The sequence below is a fragment of the Paralichthys olivaceus genome, chromosome 2 (genome assembly GCF_024713975.1).
Source record: "Paralichthys olivaceus isolate ysfri-2021 chromosome 2, ASM2471397v2, whole genome shotgun sequence".
Lineage (NCBI taxonomy): Eukaryota > Metazoa > Chordata > Actinopteri > Pleuronectiformes > Paralichthyidae > Paralichthys > Paralichthys olivaceus.
The window spans coordinates 16,795,665-16,814,787 of record NC_091094.1 but is presented as its reverse complement, the minus strand read 5'-3'; the positions used below and the strand labels follow the sequence as shown (position 1 = coordinate 16,814,787).

The following is a 19,123-nucleotide window of genomic DNA, read 5'->3' as shown; positions in this document are numbered from 1 at the left end:
CATACATTGATGCAGGAGTAATAAATAAACATCTAACTCAATGGAACCTTTCATTGATAATGTGAGAACTTCCACCACAATAAATCCTGACCTTGAGATGTACTGATCTTTCATGGACTCAGCAAGGAGTAGAGACAATTGCAGTTGTTTTATAATAAATACATATACAGAGTTGGGAGTTGATGCTATTTTTTTAATCAGATGTAAAAGATGGAGACAGTAAAAAAAAAAAGTACATCCTTAGTGAACCAATATACATGTTACAACAACATACTGTAAATATACATTTTCTTTATATACAGCCTTTTTGTGACTTCCTGCTCACTGTTTAGTCACGTACCTTTACAAAATGTTCTGCACCCACTCAGTCCCCATCCACAGATGAGACATTCCAAACAGAGAGCAGATGAGGCTCTGTTTACATTTGATCTTTACATGGCACTGTCAACCAGACAACCACAAGCTCTTTATCAAGACACAATTTATCCAGCAAGAAGTCAAGAAGGTGTTTCAAAGACAGATAACATTCATTATTCAGCTAAAACAAACACGGACAGGGTTTTCATTGGTCTGAGATTTCTTTACATGCAGTCCCCTCATTCACACATTCTACATTTGAAGTATACAGTACAATTTATTCTTATGCGTTTCTTTCTCTCTTCATTATTTTGAACTGAGAGGTACCAGAAAGGAAACAGAATGGCTGTTTAACAGTGATGTCAAGTGGAATGTAAGGATTTCCAGCCTCCCGCCCTAATATTATTATTATCATTATCATTATTATTATTATTATTTGCACAGGCCTTCACAACCTAGACAAATAATAAGCATGCACACAAATACATTGACATCAACATATACAGTACAAGGGCCAACTTCTACTCATATTATTTCTAAATGTACCCAAGGAGAATAGTTTGTCCTTAAAATAAGGTCACACACACACTGACTGTGGAACAGCTCATGAATCTGTGACAGAATAAGTGAACTGTCCCACAAACAAGTAGAGATGTGACCTGAGTCTGACTTTGTCGTTAAAACCGTCACTTTTCTAAAAGGCTCTCCATCTTGGGGTTGATGAATGAAAACCCAGCGAACGCAGACTGGTCCATGGAGTCGATGAAGTTCTTATCGCTGTGAGAGAGACGAGGCTTCTCACTGAGGAACTCCCGGTCAAAGTTGCTGCAGTCATTCGGTGCTTTCTGTATTCAACCACATACAAGTGTCAGTTAAAGGTGAAACAGGTCCTCACAAGATTGTAGATGCATGCAAACAAAACTCAAATTACATTCAATAAACTGTGTGTGAGAGAGACGTACTATTTTGGGTTTGAAGGGGGGTTCAATCTCCCTATTCTCCAACGCCTGCCAGTTAAAGGCCTTGAAGAAGGAGTGTAAACGAATATTTCCCACAATTCCGAGTCTGCGAGTCGGGTCTCTCTCGAACAACTGCAGGGAAACAGTGACAGTAAGTAAGGAGTGTGCATGATTACAACATAAACACAGGACAGAACTGACCCTTTCTAAAAGATAAAAGTTCAACCTTGACATCTCACATCTTAACCCCACACTGATCAAACATGGCAATATGACAGAATGAGTGTCATATGACAGATGGGAGGAATGAGACAGACCCGCTCGAGCAGGTCCTTGGCCTCCTTGTCGATCCAGCGGGGATAGTGAGGAGTATCCATGCGGATGGACTCAAACAACTCATCCTCATCATCTCCGTGGAAAGGCGACTGGCCGATCAGCATCTCATACAGCAACACCCCGAATGACCACCAGTCAACAGAGAATGAATATTTCTGTCCCAACAGGATCTGTTGAAACATAATATTATAAATACGAATCATGTTCATCATTTTTTTCCAGAACAAGAGAGCATCTCTAAATTTAAAAAACTGTACCTCTGGAGCGATGTAGTCAGGAGTCCCACAGAACGTTGTGGCGCGATTCTCTCCGAACACATTCTCCTTGCACATCCCGAAGTCAGCGATCTTTATGTGTCCCTCATAGTCCAGCATCACATTGTCTAACTTAAGATCTCTGGAAACAAAACAATCTACTGTGATTAACTAGAAAAGAAACACTTTTACAAGTGTGTTGAAACCTATAAAGAAAGAATCTGTAAGTCATGACAAATGTTTTTCAGGACCATATCCGTGATGTTGCATGATTTTTACATTCATGTTAAATATCTTTAACCTAATTTAATTAAGTGAATTTATTTCTGGTTAGCCACTGGTCACAGTTTCATTCTCTAAAATTCGAAAATAAGAATGTGAAACCTGTGAGTATTCAGTCCCCTAGGTTGATTTTCCCTAAATGTTGAAAAATTATATATATCTTACACTTGGTTATGCAACAATAAACACTTTTCCTACATTTTCAGAGATAGATATTTTTAATGCAAGAAATTAATAATTTCCCATTTTTCTTCACAGAATCCATGTTTCATTGATTGTTGGACTACTTCCACAGAGTTTTCTAACAGTCAACTGCATTATGACATAATCATAATAAAACTTAAAAAAGTGTTAGAATGTGTGGGATTATCTAACCTAGCAAGTTTAGAAGCACTGTAGGTTTGCATTAAGAATTTGTAGTACAGTCATTAAAGTGTACTGTATGTACAGCCCATCCTGATGTAGTTTGTTTTTTGCTCTGACCTGTAGATGATCCCTTTGGAGTGTAGAAACTGGAGACCACAAACGATCTCAGCCGAGTAGAACCTGGGAAAACAAAGATAGAGGAGACAGCATTGATATTATCTACTCATCATCTGTGGTGGAAAGACACAGGTCCTGCTCTGCAGCTATCTCACAACAGAGCTGGCTGCTAAACAGTGGTGTCACTGCAGACTCATTTCAATGTAGAGCTGAATTATTCAGGAGGACATTTGTATGGAGTAGGAGACAGGTGAATAACACTTTCATAATGTGAAACCTGAGAGCTGCTCAGGGCTGAAGGATTAGCCTATCGCTGCCCGGCTCCTCCTGTCATCTGTCTCAGGTGAAACGACAGAGTCCAAAGGGTAAATAAGAGACCCGCTCACTGGTCGTTCTCTGTAAATGACCAACTGCAAGGACTGCATAGACTGTCAGGTTTTATCTACTCATTATCTCTCACACATATACATTTACATGTCTTAACCTGCTCTACAAACAACCATACAAACACTTCAACGATGTAAAAGGATGTCTAAATGTTGATTGTGTAAGGGAGGAACAAGACATTTGGTCCTGTTACAGTATGTGAGGAAGTAGACTCTATGTTACGAGGTCAACAAGTTAGCAGCAGCTACTGGGCGAACAAGGCCTCTGTGCTAATGAAGAGGTCACAAGGAACTCTGCGCTTACTCACTCGCCCAAGGAAAAACTGAATTCATCAGTGTTTTCATTCCTCTGCAGCAGCTCGTGCAGCAAAACACAAATGTATTCATTAGATTCAAACATGTACACAAACAAACATCTGAGATGGTGAAACAGCCCACGCTCGCAGAGGGTAAATTATCCATCCAGGCTGAATACAAGTCACCGGGTGACTGGGGATGCCAACATGAGATCAGGTGTCAGTCAGTGTTTGCCAGGTAGAGAATTACTCCTGTCATCTCATGGATCCAGGAGGCGGACACCAGTTTAACTACAGGAGATGTAACTGCACACTGCACAACAAGAGCAGTGCCTTAAAATACAATACACTAAGCAGTGAATAGGCCAAAGCATTCCCAGTCTCAAAAATAGAAAAAATATTTTTCACTTTGCTTCTTACAGTCAAACAAAAAGAAATTGTGTTCCCCTTTCAAAGTAAATTTCTGCTCCGAGTGAGGTAGGTATCTGCACATAACACAATAAAATACTTTCAACATGCTACTGTTCTTTTTCAAGACTGATTCAACAGACAATAGTTCATAAAGATGGACCACATGATGGCTCCCCAACAGTGAAGCAAAGTCATCTTGTTCAAGTGCATTTTTGTTCATTGCCCTCGAGCATGATTTGTGTCTCTAAGAGCACCTGCTAAGAAGTGATCCTTAGCATTTACCTATGTGTTTGTAAACAAGGTGCTTTTTAAACTTTCACTTAGCGGTAGCACGGGTGCCACCAAGATTTCTACATAATTACACTTTCTTCTGCTAGTGTGGAATTGTTCTTTTCTTGGAGGTTTTCCCACAGGGTGATGAGAGGAATGGTGGGTGGTGATAACTGATGCAGCTGCTTACAACAAATACACTTAGAGCTGCTCACTCCTTACAAGGCTAGTTGTCTGGTGAGCAGCAGCTAATGGACGACATCCCAGTTGAGTCCATCAGGGCTCAGTATATAACGTTAAAGAAAAAAAAACCATAATGGGAGAGAGACAAAGAGAGTGACAAAGGGAGAGAGTAAACATAGGCTCCTCTTTACGAGTATCTGCTTTCCATCAGCTCATTGATTCTTTGTGTGAGTCTCTGCACAGCAACATGAACATGTGAGTGTTGAATAACGAAGGCAGGTTTTGTGTGTTTTCCACAGAGATTGTGTATTGTCAAATCTATTGGACAGGTGTGACTCACGTGGCTCTGTAGAGCTCAAAGCGCCCCTTCTCTTGAATATGAAACATCAAGTCTCCTCCATTCAGGTACTCCATCACAAAGAACAGATGCTCCTGTGGACAAGTTTCACTTCAGTATTGATGACATGATCACAACTAATTATGTTAAAAGAAATTTGACCGAAGGAGTTAAGACTACCTTTGTCTGGAAGGTGGAGTAGAGGTGTGTGAGGAAGGGGTTTTCCCAGGCTAAAGCCAAGACTCTCTTCTCCACCATAGTGCACTCCACATCGTCATCCATCAGCACCACGTCTTTCTTCAGGGCTTTCACGGCAAAGTACTCTCCACGACCCTTCAACTCTGCTAGGAGAACCTGAGAGTAGAGTAGAGAAGATGAAATCAAACTCAAGGTCTTTAGAATGTTTTACTGATTTCTGCAGAAATAAAAATTCATCTTTGAGGCACAGAAACAAATGATTGTATTTTCTATTTTCTTGTACATTATTATGATGTTGCTTGTCTTTCCAGGACAACTCATATTCTCTTTAATACAGAATAAATTATTGCACTATTTCCATAAGTCTGTTTCGGGTGGCTGCAGCTCACACTTTGATTAAACACCTACAATCTATGTAGTTGTTGTTTTTGTTTCTGTTTTTTTTTTTATATAATACCCACAACAACGAAGCAAAAACCTTCAATTTCACCTCCTTAGCAAAACAACAAAACATTACAGTCACACTGCCATTGTACAATGCCATAACAATAAAGGCTTCATATGTCTATTTCTATTTTTGGTACCTTGCCAAAGCTGCCTTTTCCCAAAACCTTGTGGAAGATGAAGTTGTCCACGTTGATGTGTGTCAGGTGGGTGATACGAGACTGAGAACGAGGACCAGACCCCTCCCACAGTTTGCCATAGGGAGATGGGTCTAATGGACAAACAAATGACCAAACATTGAAATTACTCATTCACATTATCTTCCCAAAAGTTTAACATTTTCACATATTATTTTGCGAGTATTATAATCAGGACCAAGCTTATACTGCTCACATGCACATACACTCACTAACCATTGATATCCAGTCCAGCAAGTTTATTAACTTCATCATAGATTCCAATATCAGACAGATTGGGCAGGTTTGGATCTGAACGACGTGTGGATGATTTCTGATGGAATAAAGACAGAAAAACAAAAAATAGGCATGAAACAGCCAGAGATTTTCCATCTATCATTACTCATCTAGCTGTGTGTGTTTATTCAATGAGAGCACATTCTGTCAGATTCTTCTTCTTAAGAGTAATTATGTGACCTGTCTGTCCCACAAACTACAGCCATTTGGTTTTTAAACCAGAGGCATGTAAACAGAGAGGAGAGCTGGGAGTTCCACAAAGAGCTGGTCCTTAAACACACCCGGACAGGAGGCTCAGGTTCCCATCATGGTCAGGTGTCACACTGAACAAGTCGCGAGTGGGCGTTTTCAGGTGATACTCAGTTTGATGATTACATGTGTCTGTCTCCAGGAACTCACCTGGCTGACTTGTGTTAGAGCTTCAGCTAGTAGTTTCTGGTTGATACCACAAAGGTTGGCAACTTTATCCTGACACTTGTGATGAACATTCATCGCACAATCTGCAAAAACAATTTAGAAAAGTCAGTTAGATACAAAAGTAAACAGCAAACACCCCGATGATCACCCAATCACATCTGCAATGTACCTTCGCACTTCAGGCCTTGTTTGACAATACCCCACAGCAGACTTCCACAGTGGTCGCAGAATGTGGGACTCATGTAGTTGTTGATCTTAAAACGGTGTGGCATGTCAATTTTGAAACGCTCCTTCTGGAACTGCGTGAACAAACAGAAATCATCCTCTGGGTGAATGACCGGCGAAAGAAAACTTCTCAGTCCTTTTTCCTTTTTGTCGTCTTTTCCCTCTTAGAGTTTACACTGTCACACTGCTGAATGTAAAGTTCCTTGTTTTTTTTCTCCCAGGTTCGACCACACTCTGATACAAACTGCCTCTACCACTGTGTGGGTGTGTGTACTCAATCATTCTTATGTCGTTATTATCTAGGTCAGTTGGTCTTTGATTGCTTTTATCCTCCAGTATTGATGATCATTGAAAATAGAGTGGACCCTAACTGTTACCTTCCCATCAGACTCTGACCGAGCAGCACATGCCAGTTAAGTGAAATAACCATTGTATAAGTTGTTGAGGAAAGATTCTTTACAACAGCAGAAACTGGAGTGGGAAAAGCCCACACACTGAAGTGACATATGGAGAACGCTCACAGAACATGGTGTGCTGCAGAAATGTGTGTTACGTACCACAGTATCCCGACTGTTGGCAGCAGTACCCGTACATCTGCCGATAATTTTATCTATGCATTTCTTGTGGATGGCTGCATTGCATTCTGATCAAAAAAGATAAAGAAAAGATTAGTATACTTAGATTCTGTACCTGAGCATATCTTGGACACTGGCAATCATAAAAAAATAACGGAAAGGTGTTTTTGAAGCAAATATTATTTATGTAATACTTCAATTAGAGCACGATGCACCAGAGTTTTTAAATTATTGCACACTTACGTCTGCATTTGTAGCCTTGTTTGTTGAGTCCCCTGTGGGAGACAGAGAGACACAACTCATTCTTTGATCATGTGAATGGTTTTCTGATTAATCCTTGAAAAGCTGATAATGGACAGCTGGAGGATAACCATGCTGATATGTGTATAAGTTTCCTTTCCAGTGAGTTCTTCAAAGCATGTTAGTGGAGATATGCAGCCCTCCAGGGAGAACTAACAATATCATTGGCACAGACAAACATCACAACTTAAAGGGAATGTTGACCTAACTGGTCAAATAGGTCATCTAGCTCACAAAAATCAGCCTTTTCAGAGAGTGTGAAACTGCTGCAAAGTTTTCATGAGCCTTTATGGGGATGAAATGTGACTCACTAACCAGACAAACTCTCTGCACACAGAGCAGAAAGTGGGCTGTCTGAAGAATGTGGCGATGAACTCGTGGTTCTTGATGAAGTGGATCTTGGCCTGCTTGATGGCCCCTCGTCTGCGGTTCAGAGTAGGAGCCTCTTCCTCCTTTGCAGCCTGTTTACTCCCTTCAAGATACACAGAGAAACACAGATCAATAATCCCTCAACAATGCAAAGGAAAAAAAAAAGAGCTGATTTGTTTATGTCATAAATGAATAGCCTTAATGATAATGATGTGAATGGCTGACAGTAATGGGAAGGAAAGACACTGGTTGGACAGTCTGTGAATATATGGGATGGGGTTAAAAATGAAAGGAATGAAAACTACAGACTTTAAATCAGACAAACTGGACCTGCTGATAATGTTTTATCAATACAGTATTTGCTTAATTATAAAGTTAAGTTACAGAACAAGAAAATATTCTTCCTCATATTCAAACTATTTACTCACATACTTATCCTATTTCAACAATCACTGATGGGGGGGGTGGGGGGGATTTCCATTTGGGTTATTTCACACAAAGTTTCACTAATGAATCAAAAGACGACACAAATCTATGTGAACCAATCAGAATTCAGAAAAGAAATGAGTGGGGTGTTGTGGTTTGACTGCGTTTCCATGGAACTGGCAATTTGACTGACACCCACACAGACCTGATGAAGACCAGCTAAGTTTTTGCAAAACTCTAATAACCGAGACAATTTTTTCAAATGCTAACTTCCGCTAACCTCTTTGTCATACGAAGAAACACAGTCCAATAGCTATGAGAAATCAGAGTAATTTTTTTCATTTAATTTAATTTCACCTGATTCCGCTCCCTCCAGAAAATACTGCACCGCCATCATCACTTTCCCAGAAGGATGGAGGTCCACCTGAGTTAAACACACAGATAGTTACAAACAGACAACCTGAGATATGGATCCCTAAAAACAGAGGATAATCTGTAATGTCATACCCAGAATTCAGCACGGCCATTGGCTTTCTTGCAGCGCTCTGCGAGGACGGACACACCGACTGTGACCTCAGCCAGTGGCTCCTCTGCTGTCTTCATCAACAGTACCTCGAGCACACGACCCTCGTAGATGTGCGCATCAAAACTGGCCTTCCAAGCTGGGTACATTGTGGGTTTCCGCTGAACCAGGGTCTTACCTCGCTCTAGGAAAAGAGAAAGAAAAATGTTTAGTCCAGTGGATTATTATTAATATTAATATTAGAGTTAATACCGTGCAGGAAATATAGCAGAAGGGACAGCTTAGGAATGACAACTTCTGTGAAAGACAGAGCAGTGGAGCCTGTGAAGGAGTTTCTCACCAGTTGTTACGGCCTCCTTCATCTTGATTGCACAGAACGGAGGGTCTGCCAGAGGGGGCAGGACGCCCAAATCGTACGAGTTAAAGGTGATCCTCAAGAAAGGAGCCATGGTGACAGGTCCTAGGATCACCTACTCTCAGAGACAGACAAACCCAGTGTTACCATGGTGACATTTATCTATAATGATAAGCTAGTTACACACATAGATATCACTATATCCATTGTTGGATTAAATACATGCACACAGGCATATTCTCATGCTGCTGGCTCACATTTAAGCAGAAAGAAATTTGACTGCGGCTCCACCAACACACTGTATTTACTTTCAAACTTTGCACTCTCACTTTGGCCCTCCGTAACTGACATGAACATGCGTGATCTGATCACAAGAGCCTTCGGGTTTACACCTGGCATTAGATAGAATCTCGAGTGTCCACTTATGATCTCCCTTCCCTGCTTGATACGAAAAGAGAGAGGGAGAGAGAGACCGACTAAATCAATGCATTGTGCACAGCTCTACGATGGCAAACGATTTTACTCTTTCGAGATAAAAAAATAAATAAAGTAAATCAATAGCCTGTGAGGCAGTCAGTGTTAATATTGTGGCGGGCTGCTAAAAAATAAATCAATGCATCGGAAACATAGAGATGTTTATAAAATGTTTTTGGTTCATTATGAAACTGCACCAGGCCTGAGGACGTCAGATGAGTATGTGGTCCAGGACACGAGTGCTCAAACAGCTAAAAGAATGAAGCTACATTTGTCCAAAACCCCTCCAAAGAATTCAGATCTGAAATGTGTCCTTAGTGCATTCACACATGTGCTCAAAGCTGTCCACTTGTGATCAGGTCATCCGTGACAGACTTTAATACCAGGTATGAACAGGACATTTAAATGTAGTCACACCCACATGGAGGAGGGGCACAAAACAATTTTACACCTCTGAACATCTGTTTTCGTGTGTGAGTCCAGGTTTCTTGTCTCCGATTTCAAAGCTGGTTGTTGGAAGTAAAAGTTTGTATATTCAAAATTTTCCAGATGTATTTTGGATTTCACGTTTTGCTGTACGACAAATTACATGACTGAGTTTTTCAAACAGAAAAAAATGGAAAAAATGTATATGTGAAAACTACTGTAGTTCCATCCCTTGTGTATTAGAGGTGAAATACATGCTGACAGTGACATATTGGTAAGAGATCAATATCGGCGTTCATGCTATGCACTAGTTTCTGTGAGTCAGTGCCAGTAAGCTTACGTACAGGCAGAGCCAAAATCTTTTGGTACAACACCAGTTTCTATATTGCAATGCAAGAGGTGACGCCCATCAATTCCATGAGTTGGCAGGAATTTCAGTTACACCCATGCTGCTTTACGAGTTCCTCACCTCTATGTATAAAATACAAACACAAATGTGCGAACATCAAACTTGTGCCTCTGCAACTTGTTTGGTTCCCTGTCACTGTGTACTTCTTTTTTCAGTGTGTAGATTGCGTGAGATTGCAGCTGCAACAGCAGTGGTGTTTGTCTGTATCAGAGATCAGAGCGAGTCTCGACATGTCTCTAATCCAGATACAATCATGTAGCCCTCTGCAGTAGTCTCGGCTGCTTTTTTACAATCCTGAACCCGAAACTATCCACACTGAAGCCATGAGAGTAAGACACAGAGAGAACACACAAGGGGCAAAAAGAAAGATGAAAGATAATGCTCCCACACTCCATGCTGCTGGGAGCTGTGATTTCAGGGTTTTAGGAGTTAATCAATACCAAGCACACTGTGTGATAGAGGGCGGTGGGGATTGATTTCCTAGCAAACTGTTCATGTGCTGTTTCGATTCGTCCCAACTGTTAAATTCAGTAGAATGCACCAGTATATTTACAGACTTCCCAGGGCTCATTTTTATACCCTACTTCCTGATACCTGCAGTAATGAGCAACACATTGTGTCTCTGTTAGCAGTAGTAACAAGTACCTTTACTGAGGCTAATTTAATATACTCTACTGTCACACCTGCAATCTGGGCTGAGACATGGTGCAATGACAAAACGCTCTTTATTTGCATGTTTAAGCTTGTGTTTGAATACCATATTTCAAAATATAAGATAAGCAACTGTAATACAGGATTTTGCTTGAGTAATTATAATTCAGTGGTAGTAGTGGTATAAGTAGCTTGAGTGCAATTTTAAATCATTAAAAAAGAGAAGAGTGAGACCTTTGACACAGCAGGACAGGAAGGAAAAGAGTAGAGATGTTCCGATATGATTGTAATTTCCTCCGATACTGCTGAAAAATGCATGGTCGACTTTTGACAAGTACGCAAATATATGTACCAATCTGATATTATATCTTCAAAGTATATTAGTTTCACCCAGATAAAACTGCAATTTCCTTTTCACGTAGTCACTTCTTCTTTGCCAAGTACTGTTTTTATAATAAGTTATTTCCGGTTGTGTAGCATTAGCCAGAGCTAGCTAAAATGTCAGCAATTTGGCAATATTTCACAGTGGAAAGCAAATCATATAACATGTGCAAGACTTCAGGTTCAAGCTTTTTAAAGGAAGTAACTGTTCTGTATATTTTGATTAATCCATTTGTGTTCTTTTTTCCGTTCTGACTGTCAAACTATTTTATAAATTAAGTTCTATGGCATTCATTGTCTGTATTTGTTTTTCAAAGCATTTAACCTGAGCTGATGTTCCCTTACGATCGGTACACTCACTACTTCACATCAGTATGGGTCTGGCAAAGTTAGCAAAGTAGTTTTTTCGTTTTGCTAGTCTTGTTAGACCTATACTAAGGTGTTGTACCTTGTTTCTTCCCTTCAGGGAACATTAGTTATATGCATAACCTCCAGATAACAATCTTTACCTCATGCAGCCGTTTAAATATGTTATTTAGGTTATCTTTTTAAAGATCTGATCAGTACTTGCTAACGGCCAATACAGTCCAGGTATCAGGAATCGTATCTGGAATGGAATAAATGGTATTGAAAAACATCTGTAAAAAGAAAAGAGAAGTAAAAGATAGAAAATGAGATCTTACAGTGATGTGATAAGCGGTTGTAAACCACTTCACACTTTTTGGAAGCATCTCTCGAAGCAGCCTGTCTGCATTTAACTCCACTTATATGGCAATTGATTGACACAAGTCCTCATATGTAGCTGTCTGAGTTACACACACACACACGCATGAACTAGTTTTGAATCATTTAGACCAGGGGTCACCAACCTTTTTGAAAGTGAGAGCTACTTCATGGGTACTGAGTCATACGTAGGGCTACCAGTTTGATACACTCTTCTGAAATAACAAATGTACTCAGTTTGCCTTTAGTTATATATTACACTGTATTATTAATGATACATGATACTCATCTATGTGAAGACACTGATCACATGAGTGATTTCTCACAGTAATTATCAACAATGACTTAACAAGGTGGGAAACAGATAATATCAATATTCAACACTTTATTTCTATTAATCTCAGCAATTGTTTCAATTTTCAGATGATCTCTTCTACAACATTTCATAAGAAAAATGTCCCATTTTCACGAGCCACTGATAAACCCTTTTAACAAATCATAGTCAATAGTCAACTTCAATATAAAAAGTAAACAGGCCAGCGGGCTACTCATGCGGTCCTTGGGGGCTACCTGGTGCCCGCGGGCCATCACCGTGTTGGTGACCCCCTGATTTAGAGTTTGAATCGCCATCAACCTGCAGGAAGAGTCGGTGAAATTGATTTCTCTCTCTCTCTGTGAAGGATGTGGTTGATTGGCAGTTGACGGAAGAGCAGATGTAATTTTTTTCTAGCTCAGACCACAGAGAGCAACCACGCTCTCGCTCTCGCTCTCTCTCTCTCTCTCACGAATATGTCTAAATCTTAAATCTTCATATAAACAAACAGGACCCCCTCTCTCCCCCTCTCCCTGCTGCCCGGACCTGCCTACATTCCTGCTGCTGCTGCTTCACTCTCGGTGTAACAACGTATTCTGTGACCCGGGAGATTCTGTGACCTGAGCTGGAATTCCACGGCTCCACCACAGCCCCGCTGCTGTCAGACACCCACCGTGTCTACACAGAACCAGAGGGAGCTGTCGTTGCACAAAGCTGGTGGCCATTAAAAATCTCGTTCCTTCCCGCAGTAGTGACAGGTCACAGATTCCGTCGCACCATTTTCATTGACGTACCTTTAAAACCAGCCAGCGGTGTTTGTAAAAAAAAGTTGGTATGGTTGTTTATGTAAAGTCGGAACAGACAAGTATCGACGAATGTGCTTTTAATTACCACTTTAAAAAGTTGCTAATGTGAGTCCACCCACATGTTTGACTTATATTTAGCTAACGTTAGCCCCGGTGGTGACGTAAAACAACACATAAGTTACAGTTTGTTCATCAAAGAAGAAGAAGATGGTTTGACGGGAAACCTTTACGACATTTTGAGCTAACTTGTTGCAAACTCCGACGTAAGAAGATTCAGTCACCGATAGAAACAGTAATGGCAGCCTCACCTCGTCCAGCAGCTGTGGAGCGAGGTGTTTTATCCCCGCAGCTCGAAGCAAAAGTTGCTCTTTCGCGTCGTCTCGTTTTCTCTCAGTGATTCCGACGATTGAGGAAGTGAGGTGCCGCGCTCGCTCTCTCTCTCTCTCTCTCTCTCTCTCTCTCTCTCTCTCTCTCTCTCTCAAACACACACACACACGCGCGCAAACACACACACAAACACACTGAGGCGCTCTTTCTCTGAGGCTCTATCTCTCTCTCTCTCTCTCTCTCGCTGAGGCGCTCTCTCACGTTTACCTGGTGCACACACACACAAGCACTGAGTCTCTCTCTCTCTCTCTCGCTCTTTCTCACTGAAGCTTTCTCTCGTTTACCTGGTGCACACACACCCCAGCTGTCCTATTTTGAATAAACAGCCTGCCAATCATCACAATGCACGAGCCTGACAGTTGTCCACTTGTTCTGCACACACACACACACACACACACACAGACTGCAGTCAGATACGTCATTTTCCATTCACATGTGTTAATCACTGCAGACCTGTTTATCACCTGAGTTGAGGGGGAAACTACCTGCATGGTAAAATGAATACATGTACAGGTGTAACAATACCAGTCATCCAGCAGTGTTGTGAGTCACAGAAAAAACATTGTGCAGTTTGATTTATTTCATTGTACCCCTGACATTTTTTCCTCATAAACAAAAATTACTCTTTTTGTTCTCAGGTCCGAAAAAGTTTTTCAAGCATTAATAACTTCAAAAAATGTATTATAATAACTTTCTCCCTGCTGTCAATAATACAGAATACTCCATTCTTGCCTCCTGTCATCAGGGGTGATGAGAGGAAGTGGGGTGGGGGGGCAGGGGGCACACACTTAGGGAAGGGCGGGACATTTAAATAAAGTGTTAAAAAATGCTCCTCTAGATTCTAGGTAACAAATTATTGCAAAATAAGCACTTGACATTAGTAGAAGCACAGAGCTTCCTCATGTGAATACAACATTTTACAGGCATACAAAGTACTTAGAACTAATAAACAATATAATAACTTGGCAGTGCTTAATGTGCCTGATCTCAAAAAGCTACAATAACTCGATTCGCTGCCACAACAATCAGATGGATGAATACTGATGTTATGCCACATGCTCAAAACTAGCTTGGGGTGGCCATTTAGATTCCAGGGGTGGCCTGTTTCTGTGACATTTTCTATCATTCAACTTTTTGTATCTTAGCTTCGTCTGTTGTGTTTTTAAGTTTACTTGTTAGTTGAAAGTTATAGCGGCACATTGTGACTTATTTCTGGTGTGTGATTTGTGTATGGTGGCTCCACAAATGTCAAAATTGACAGGAGGATTTGTTTTTAACTTGGTTTGTCAGAATATACAGAGATCGTCTCCAAAGCCATTCACGGTCACTCTATCATATAAATCCCAACACAGACATCTCTGGACTCCACCGGTTACACATGTATATCTGCATTGCTGCTGAGAGTGCCCTAGATTGCTGTAGCATAGTCTCATATGTGGGGGAAGATTTTCTTTTCTTTTTTCTTTCCTCTTTAAACATTTGTGTGGAAGGGGGGGTGGGGTCACGTGGCTGGCAGGCTGCGGGGGCAGTTTTGAGGTTTGAGCTAAGGTTTGCTGCTGGTGAGGAGGTGGCAGAATTTGCCTCCTGCAGCCAAGAGAATCTGTTCTTGTTCTAAACTAAGTACAAGCTCCTTAAAATTGTCCTTATAATGCAATGCCTCTCTTCACACACCCCCATACCCCACCCCCTCACACACACACATGCAAAAACACACAGTCATGTTTCCATGACTTCAGAGGACTTTACAATGATTACCTCTAACCTTAACCTAAACTTAACCTTACAAAAACTTTGAAATTTAATGATTTAGATTATGCTGACTTGCTCTTTGTCCCCATAAGGGAGACAAGTCCCCATAATGTGACTGCAGTGTTTTAAACAGATTTTGGTCCCCACAACACGAGTAAAACCAAGACCACAGGTTTGTGCGGATATGCTTATTAGGACTTTACACTGACTTCCATTCATCTTCAACAGCCAAACAAAACCTTATCCCTAACCTTACCACAATGTACATCTCACCCCTAAACTTAACCAGGAGCTCAGGAATGATGTTTTGCCTCATTAGGGACGAGCTTTGGTCTCCATGTGGTCTAATGGTCCTGACAAGGTGAGTGTTTATACTAGAAAAGGTCTTTAAGATGTAGAAAAATCAAGTATACACACATATATATATATGTATATATATATATATATATACAGACATATGTGTACAAGCCTCATTCATGCCAACTGAGCTATTCTCATCTTGATGACACAAATGAAATATTGAATTGCACGAAGCTCTAAATAAAGAAAGCAGTAGAGAATTGGCCGGTGAGTCATAACTTAGTGTTTAGTTGAAGTTTACAAGTCTATGAAACTGCATGTGCTGCTGTAGGTTAAATCTGCCAGGACAACCCAGGAGCAGGTGGACAGGGCACAGGTGTGTCAGTGTTCTCCTTCTCTGCTGAGCACTTGCATAACAGGCAGATTGTGAGTCATGGTAGACACAGGAAGTCGATAGTGGAGACCAGGCGCATGTGAGCGTGTGTGTGTGTGCACGGAAGACTTCATTGCTCACTGACTCTTCTTTGACTTTGAAAGACACACATTCAAAGTCCAAGCAAGCCTCCCCTTCTCTTCTTCCTTGAGCAAACACCCACACACACATCTTCCGTCATTATCCACCTGTGGGATGTATAGGTTGTAGAACAGGCGGATGTTAAATTTAGCATGTAGAGAGAGGCCGATGAAGAGCAACACAGAAACCTATATGCATGGAGTTGAAGCATACTTCTAAATGTCTGTGGTACGGTCGGGAGAAACTGAAAACATTTCCAGGTGAAATTGTAGTGTAGTGATACAATCTGGGAATTTCATGGGGGTTGTGACCACGCCCCCCGTTTCCCAAGATAAATCATAACACAATGATTAAAGAGTAAGAAAAATACTTTTAAATATTTTTAATATTATCTGGGCCCCTAAAGATAATGTGAATTAGCTGAGAAGAAGAGATCACTTGTTGGTTGACTTTCTCACTGATGATATCAGCACTATGATCCTAACCTGTGATTAAGGGTCATAAAAGCAGACAATGCTTCATTTTAGAGGGTTTCAAGCCAAAAAGAGAGATGAAAATTCCACAAAGAAGAATATTTTATCCTATTTTATCTTCTGATGTTCTGATGATCAGAACATTTTCAGACAAAATGGAAAACTGTCACATATTCTTTGCACCACTAAGGCTTCAAACATTAAAGCCTCATCTATAAAATAGGCAGATTAAGAAACGTGGTTGAATCTTGCAGGACAAGCGGTTATGTTAAGGGGTTAAGATTTAGGTGTGAAGATTGATTTTGCTCTAATGTCTGAGCCAGCACGTTAGCTCAAAAGCATAACAATCCACCATCGTGTTTTAACATAATTGATCACGTTACATCTTTATACAAAAACAACTGTGTTAAAACCAGAAATGCGTATTTCATGTGTTTATATGTTTGGTTTCAGGTCTTTAACTGGAGTCTTCACTGGTTGCTTGGCAACTGCTACCAGACAAGAAATAGGGCCTTCATCCCATAATGCGCTATATATAAATGAAGGCCTTTTTTTTTCGAGTTTATGTCTGGATTATACAAACATGAATTTTACTTTATTAGTTGTGTAGTTGTGGGTTCATGTCATCAATGGTTGCCCTATATCCCCTTTTAGATGCTAAGCTAAGATAACTGGTTGCTGGCTACAGCTTTGCTGTAATTGTCTAATTTTAAGTTAGGCAGGATAACAAAAACACTTTACCTTTAAGTATAAAAGGAAAAATAAAACAACATTCTGACTTTTTTGGCTCAAATGATCCAGAGTTTGACTCCCCTGGAGACAAGGTACCAGAGCTGCTGACCAACGTTTCTCCTTGTTTCTCTGTCTGTGTTGCAGGAGAATGGAAAGCACAATGCAGACTCCATGTTAAGGCTAGGGGGATAATAAATGTTCAGTCAGGTGCAGGGTGTGCTGAAGCCTGTGAGTTTTTTCCTTCCCGTTGAGGGAGAGTGGGCTATTTAAAGCTTTAGGGGAGATGGAATAGGTGTAACATTGACTTGGCAGTGTGGGCTGCGAAGAGTTTGCAAAGTGGGACATTAGAGTGCGTCCTGCTATTCTTCCACCCTCTCCACATTATATTTTTCCGTCTCCCTCTCCCCAACTCTGAGGGGTGCCGAGAAGCAAGAGAAATGGCACAGACCTAGAACTGTCAAGCCAATGTCAAGTTGACACACCTATTTTCACAGCTCTCTCTCGTGTTTTTTGTTTTTTTGTATTTTTATTTAAATCCAGGTATTATGTAATGAAATCTTCCTATTTTTCTTGAGGATCTGCTGCCCACACAAGACTGCAAAAAGATGAGAAGGCTCGCTGTTGTTACTCGCAACATCTACCGAAGCAACGCATTGCCTTCGTGGCTTGTGGTCGTGTGAATCTATCATTAAAACGTTCACACGAATCTGCTGTCAGAGCATCTTAGGTAAAAGAAAAAGAAAAAAAGCCACAGCTGAGCTCAGATAATGCTTCACCTCTTCGGGCGTTAATGAGTCTCGAGGCTGTGCACATGTAACAGAGCTGAATGCATTCAACCTCATTGAGTAGGCCGGGTGTTTATGATTGATTATTTGCTTCTCTCTGCATTGTTCCTGCCCGCGGCAATATTGAATTAAGCTCGGATTATGACACTGTTGCTGCCCCACTGTAAAAAAAAAAAGAACAAAGCCTCCACCATTCATCCCACTGCGAGCTCTCATTGCATTTCATTACTTGTTGTTTTAATTCATTTGCACAGAGAATCAATAAAAGTGTGACTGGACATTCCTGTTTTACCTGTTTATTCTTCAGCGATGCCATTTCCTGTTTCATTACTGAAACTAGGATAAAAAGCAGAAGTAAATACAAATATGAAAATAAATTGGTTTGCATACAATTGAGTACACAGAGAACACTTTTATAGTTATGTAAACTATGAATTGATTTGTTCTTGAGATTTGAAGAAAAATCAAACACCCTTTTCAGTCTAAAATAAGATTAGTTTAAAAAGAAAGTTTGCAGTATATACAGGAAGTGCGTCGCAATACGTTTTGTTATTCATAAGGAAAATGTGTATTGTGTTTTAACCAACAGCAGTAAAGGCAAATAAAACACAACTAAGATGGTAAACTCAACAGAGGGAGAGAGAGCAGAGAATTGGGGCTAGAGGGGGAGAAGAGAGTGATGAATGGACTGGCCTCTATGTAGGACGACACGTCTGCAACTTTTCAGGAGCCCCAGAAAGAAAACTTTTCCGCCTGATATTATTCTGGGTCAGGAAGCCTCAGGGGGAGATGAGAAGCAGAACAGTCCTGGCCTTTCTCTGGCCGCATGGCGCTTTGGTCTGCGTATCACTGCATCCCTGGTGTCTTCCAGAGCAGCTCAGAGTGTGCTCTAATACACATGCCAGCAGTTTCATCAGAACAGGCCAACACAGACACGATACACTCACATAGCAGGTGCTACAAGCGGAGTGCAAACAGCTTGGCAGCATAGTGGGGGAGTGTTTCCATTTTGAATGTATAAGTACCGAGCTCCATCAGCAAGGACACAGTGACAGGAAGTCAATTACAGCCTCCTGTTATTTGGTGTTTAGATCACCTGCCATCTAGAGGACATGAGGAGGATAAAACACAGACAACTTCC

At 40.8% G+C, this 19,123-nt stretch overlaps 1 protein-coding gene across 1 annotated transcript; it reads right to left on the bottom strand.

Annotated features, from left to right (window-relative positions):
• Window positions 1–172: 172 nt before the first annotated feature.
• prkcda (protein kinase C, delta a) lies at window positions 173–13,693 on the bottom strand. The gene is made up of 18 exons (XM_020086977.2): window positions 13,351–13,693; window positions 8,845–8,974; window positions 8,489–8,688; window positions 8,339–8,405; window positions 7,502–7,658; window positions 7,130–7,161; window positions 6,869–6,954; window positions 6,256–6,385; window positions 6,069–6,169; window positions 5,610–5,706; window positions 5,337–5,467; window positions 4,735–4,908; window positions 4,558–4,649; window positions 2,672–2,734; window positions 1,910–2,048; window positions 1,634–1,822; window positions 1,320–1,448; window positions 173–1,202 (listed from the first exon to the last, which is right to left on the bottom strand). The coding sequence occupies exons 2-18, from the start codon at window positions 8,951–8,953 to the stop codon at window positions 1,044–1,046; spliced, it is 2,055 nt and encodes a 684-aa protein (XP_019942536.1). The 5' UTR covers window positions 8,954–8,974; window positions 13,351–13,693; the 3' UTR covers window positions 173–1,043.
• Window positions 13,694–19,123: the final 5,430 nt, after the last annotated feature.

What these genes read in the sequence shown, in the direction of transcription:
- prkcda (XM_020086977.2), bottom strand. Translation starts at nt 8,953, where the DNA reads ATGGCTCCTTTCTTGAGGATCACCTTTAACTCGTACGATTTGGGCGTC. An exon ending in CTCTAACACAAGTCAGCCAG is followed by an intron (nt 5,707 to 6,068) that starts GTGAGTTCCTGG and finishes TTATTCCATCAG; the next exon opens with AAATCATCCACACGTCGTTC. An exon ending in CTGACTACATCGCTCCAGAG is followed by an intron (nt 1,823 to 1,909) that starts GTACAGTTTTTT and finishes ATGTTTCAACAG; the next exon opens with ATCCTGTTGGGACAGAAATA.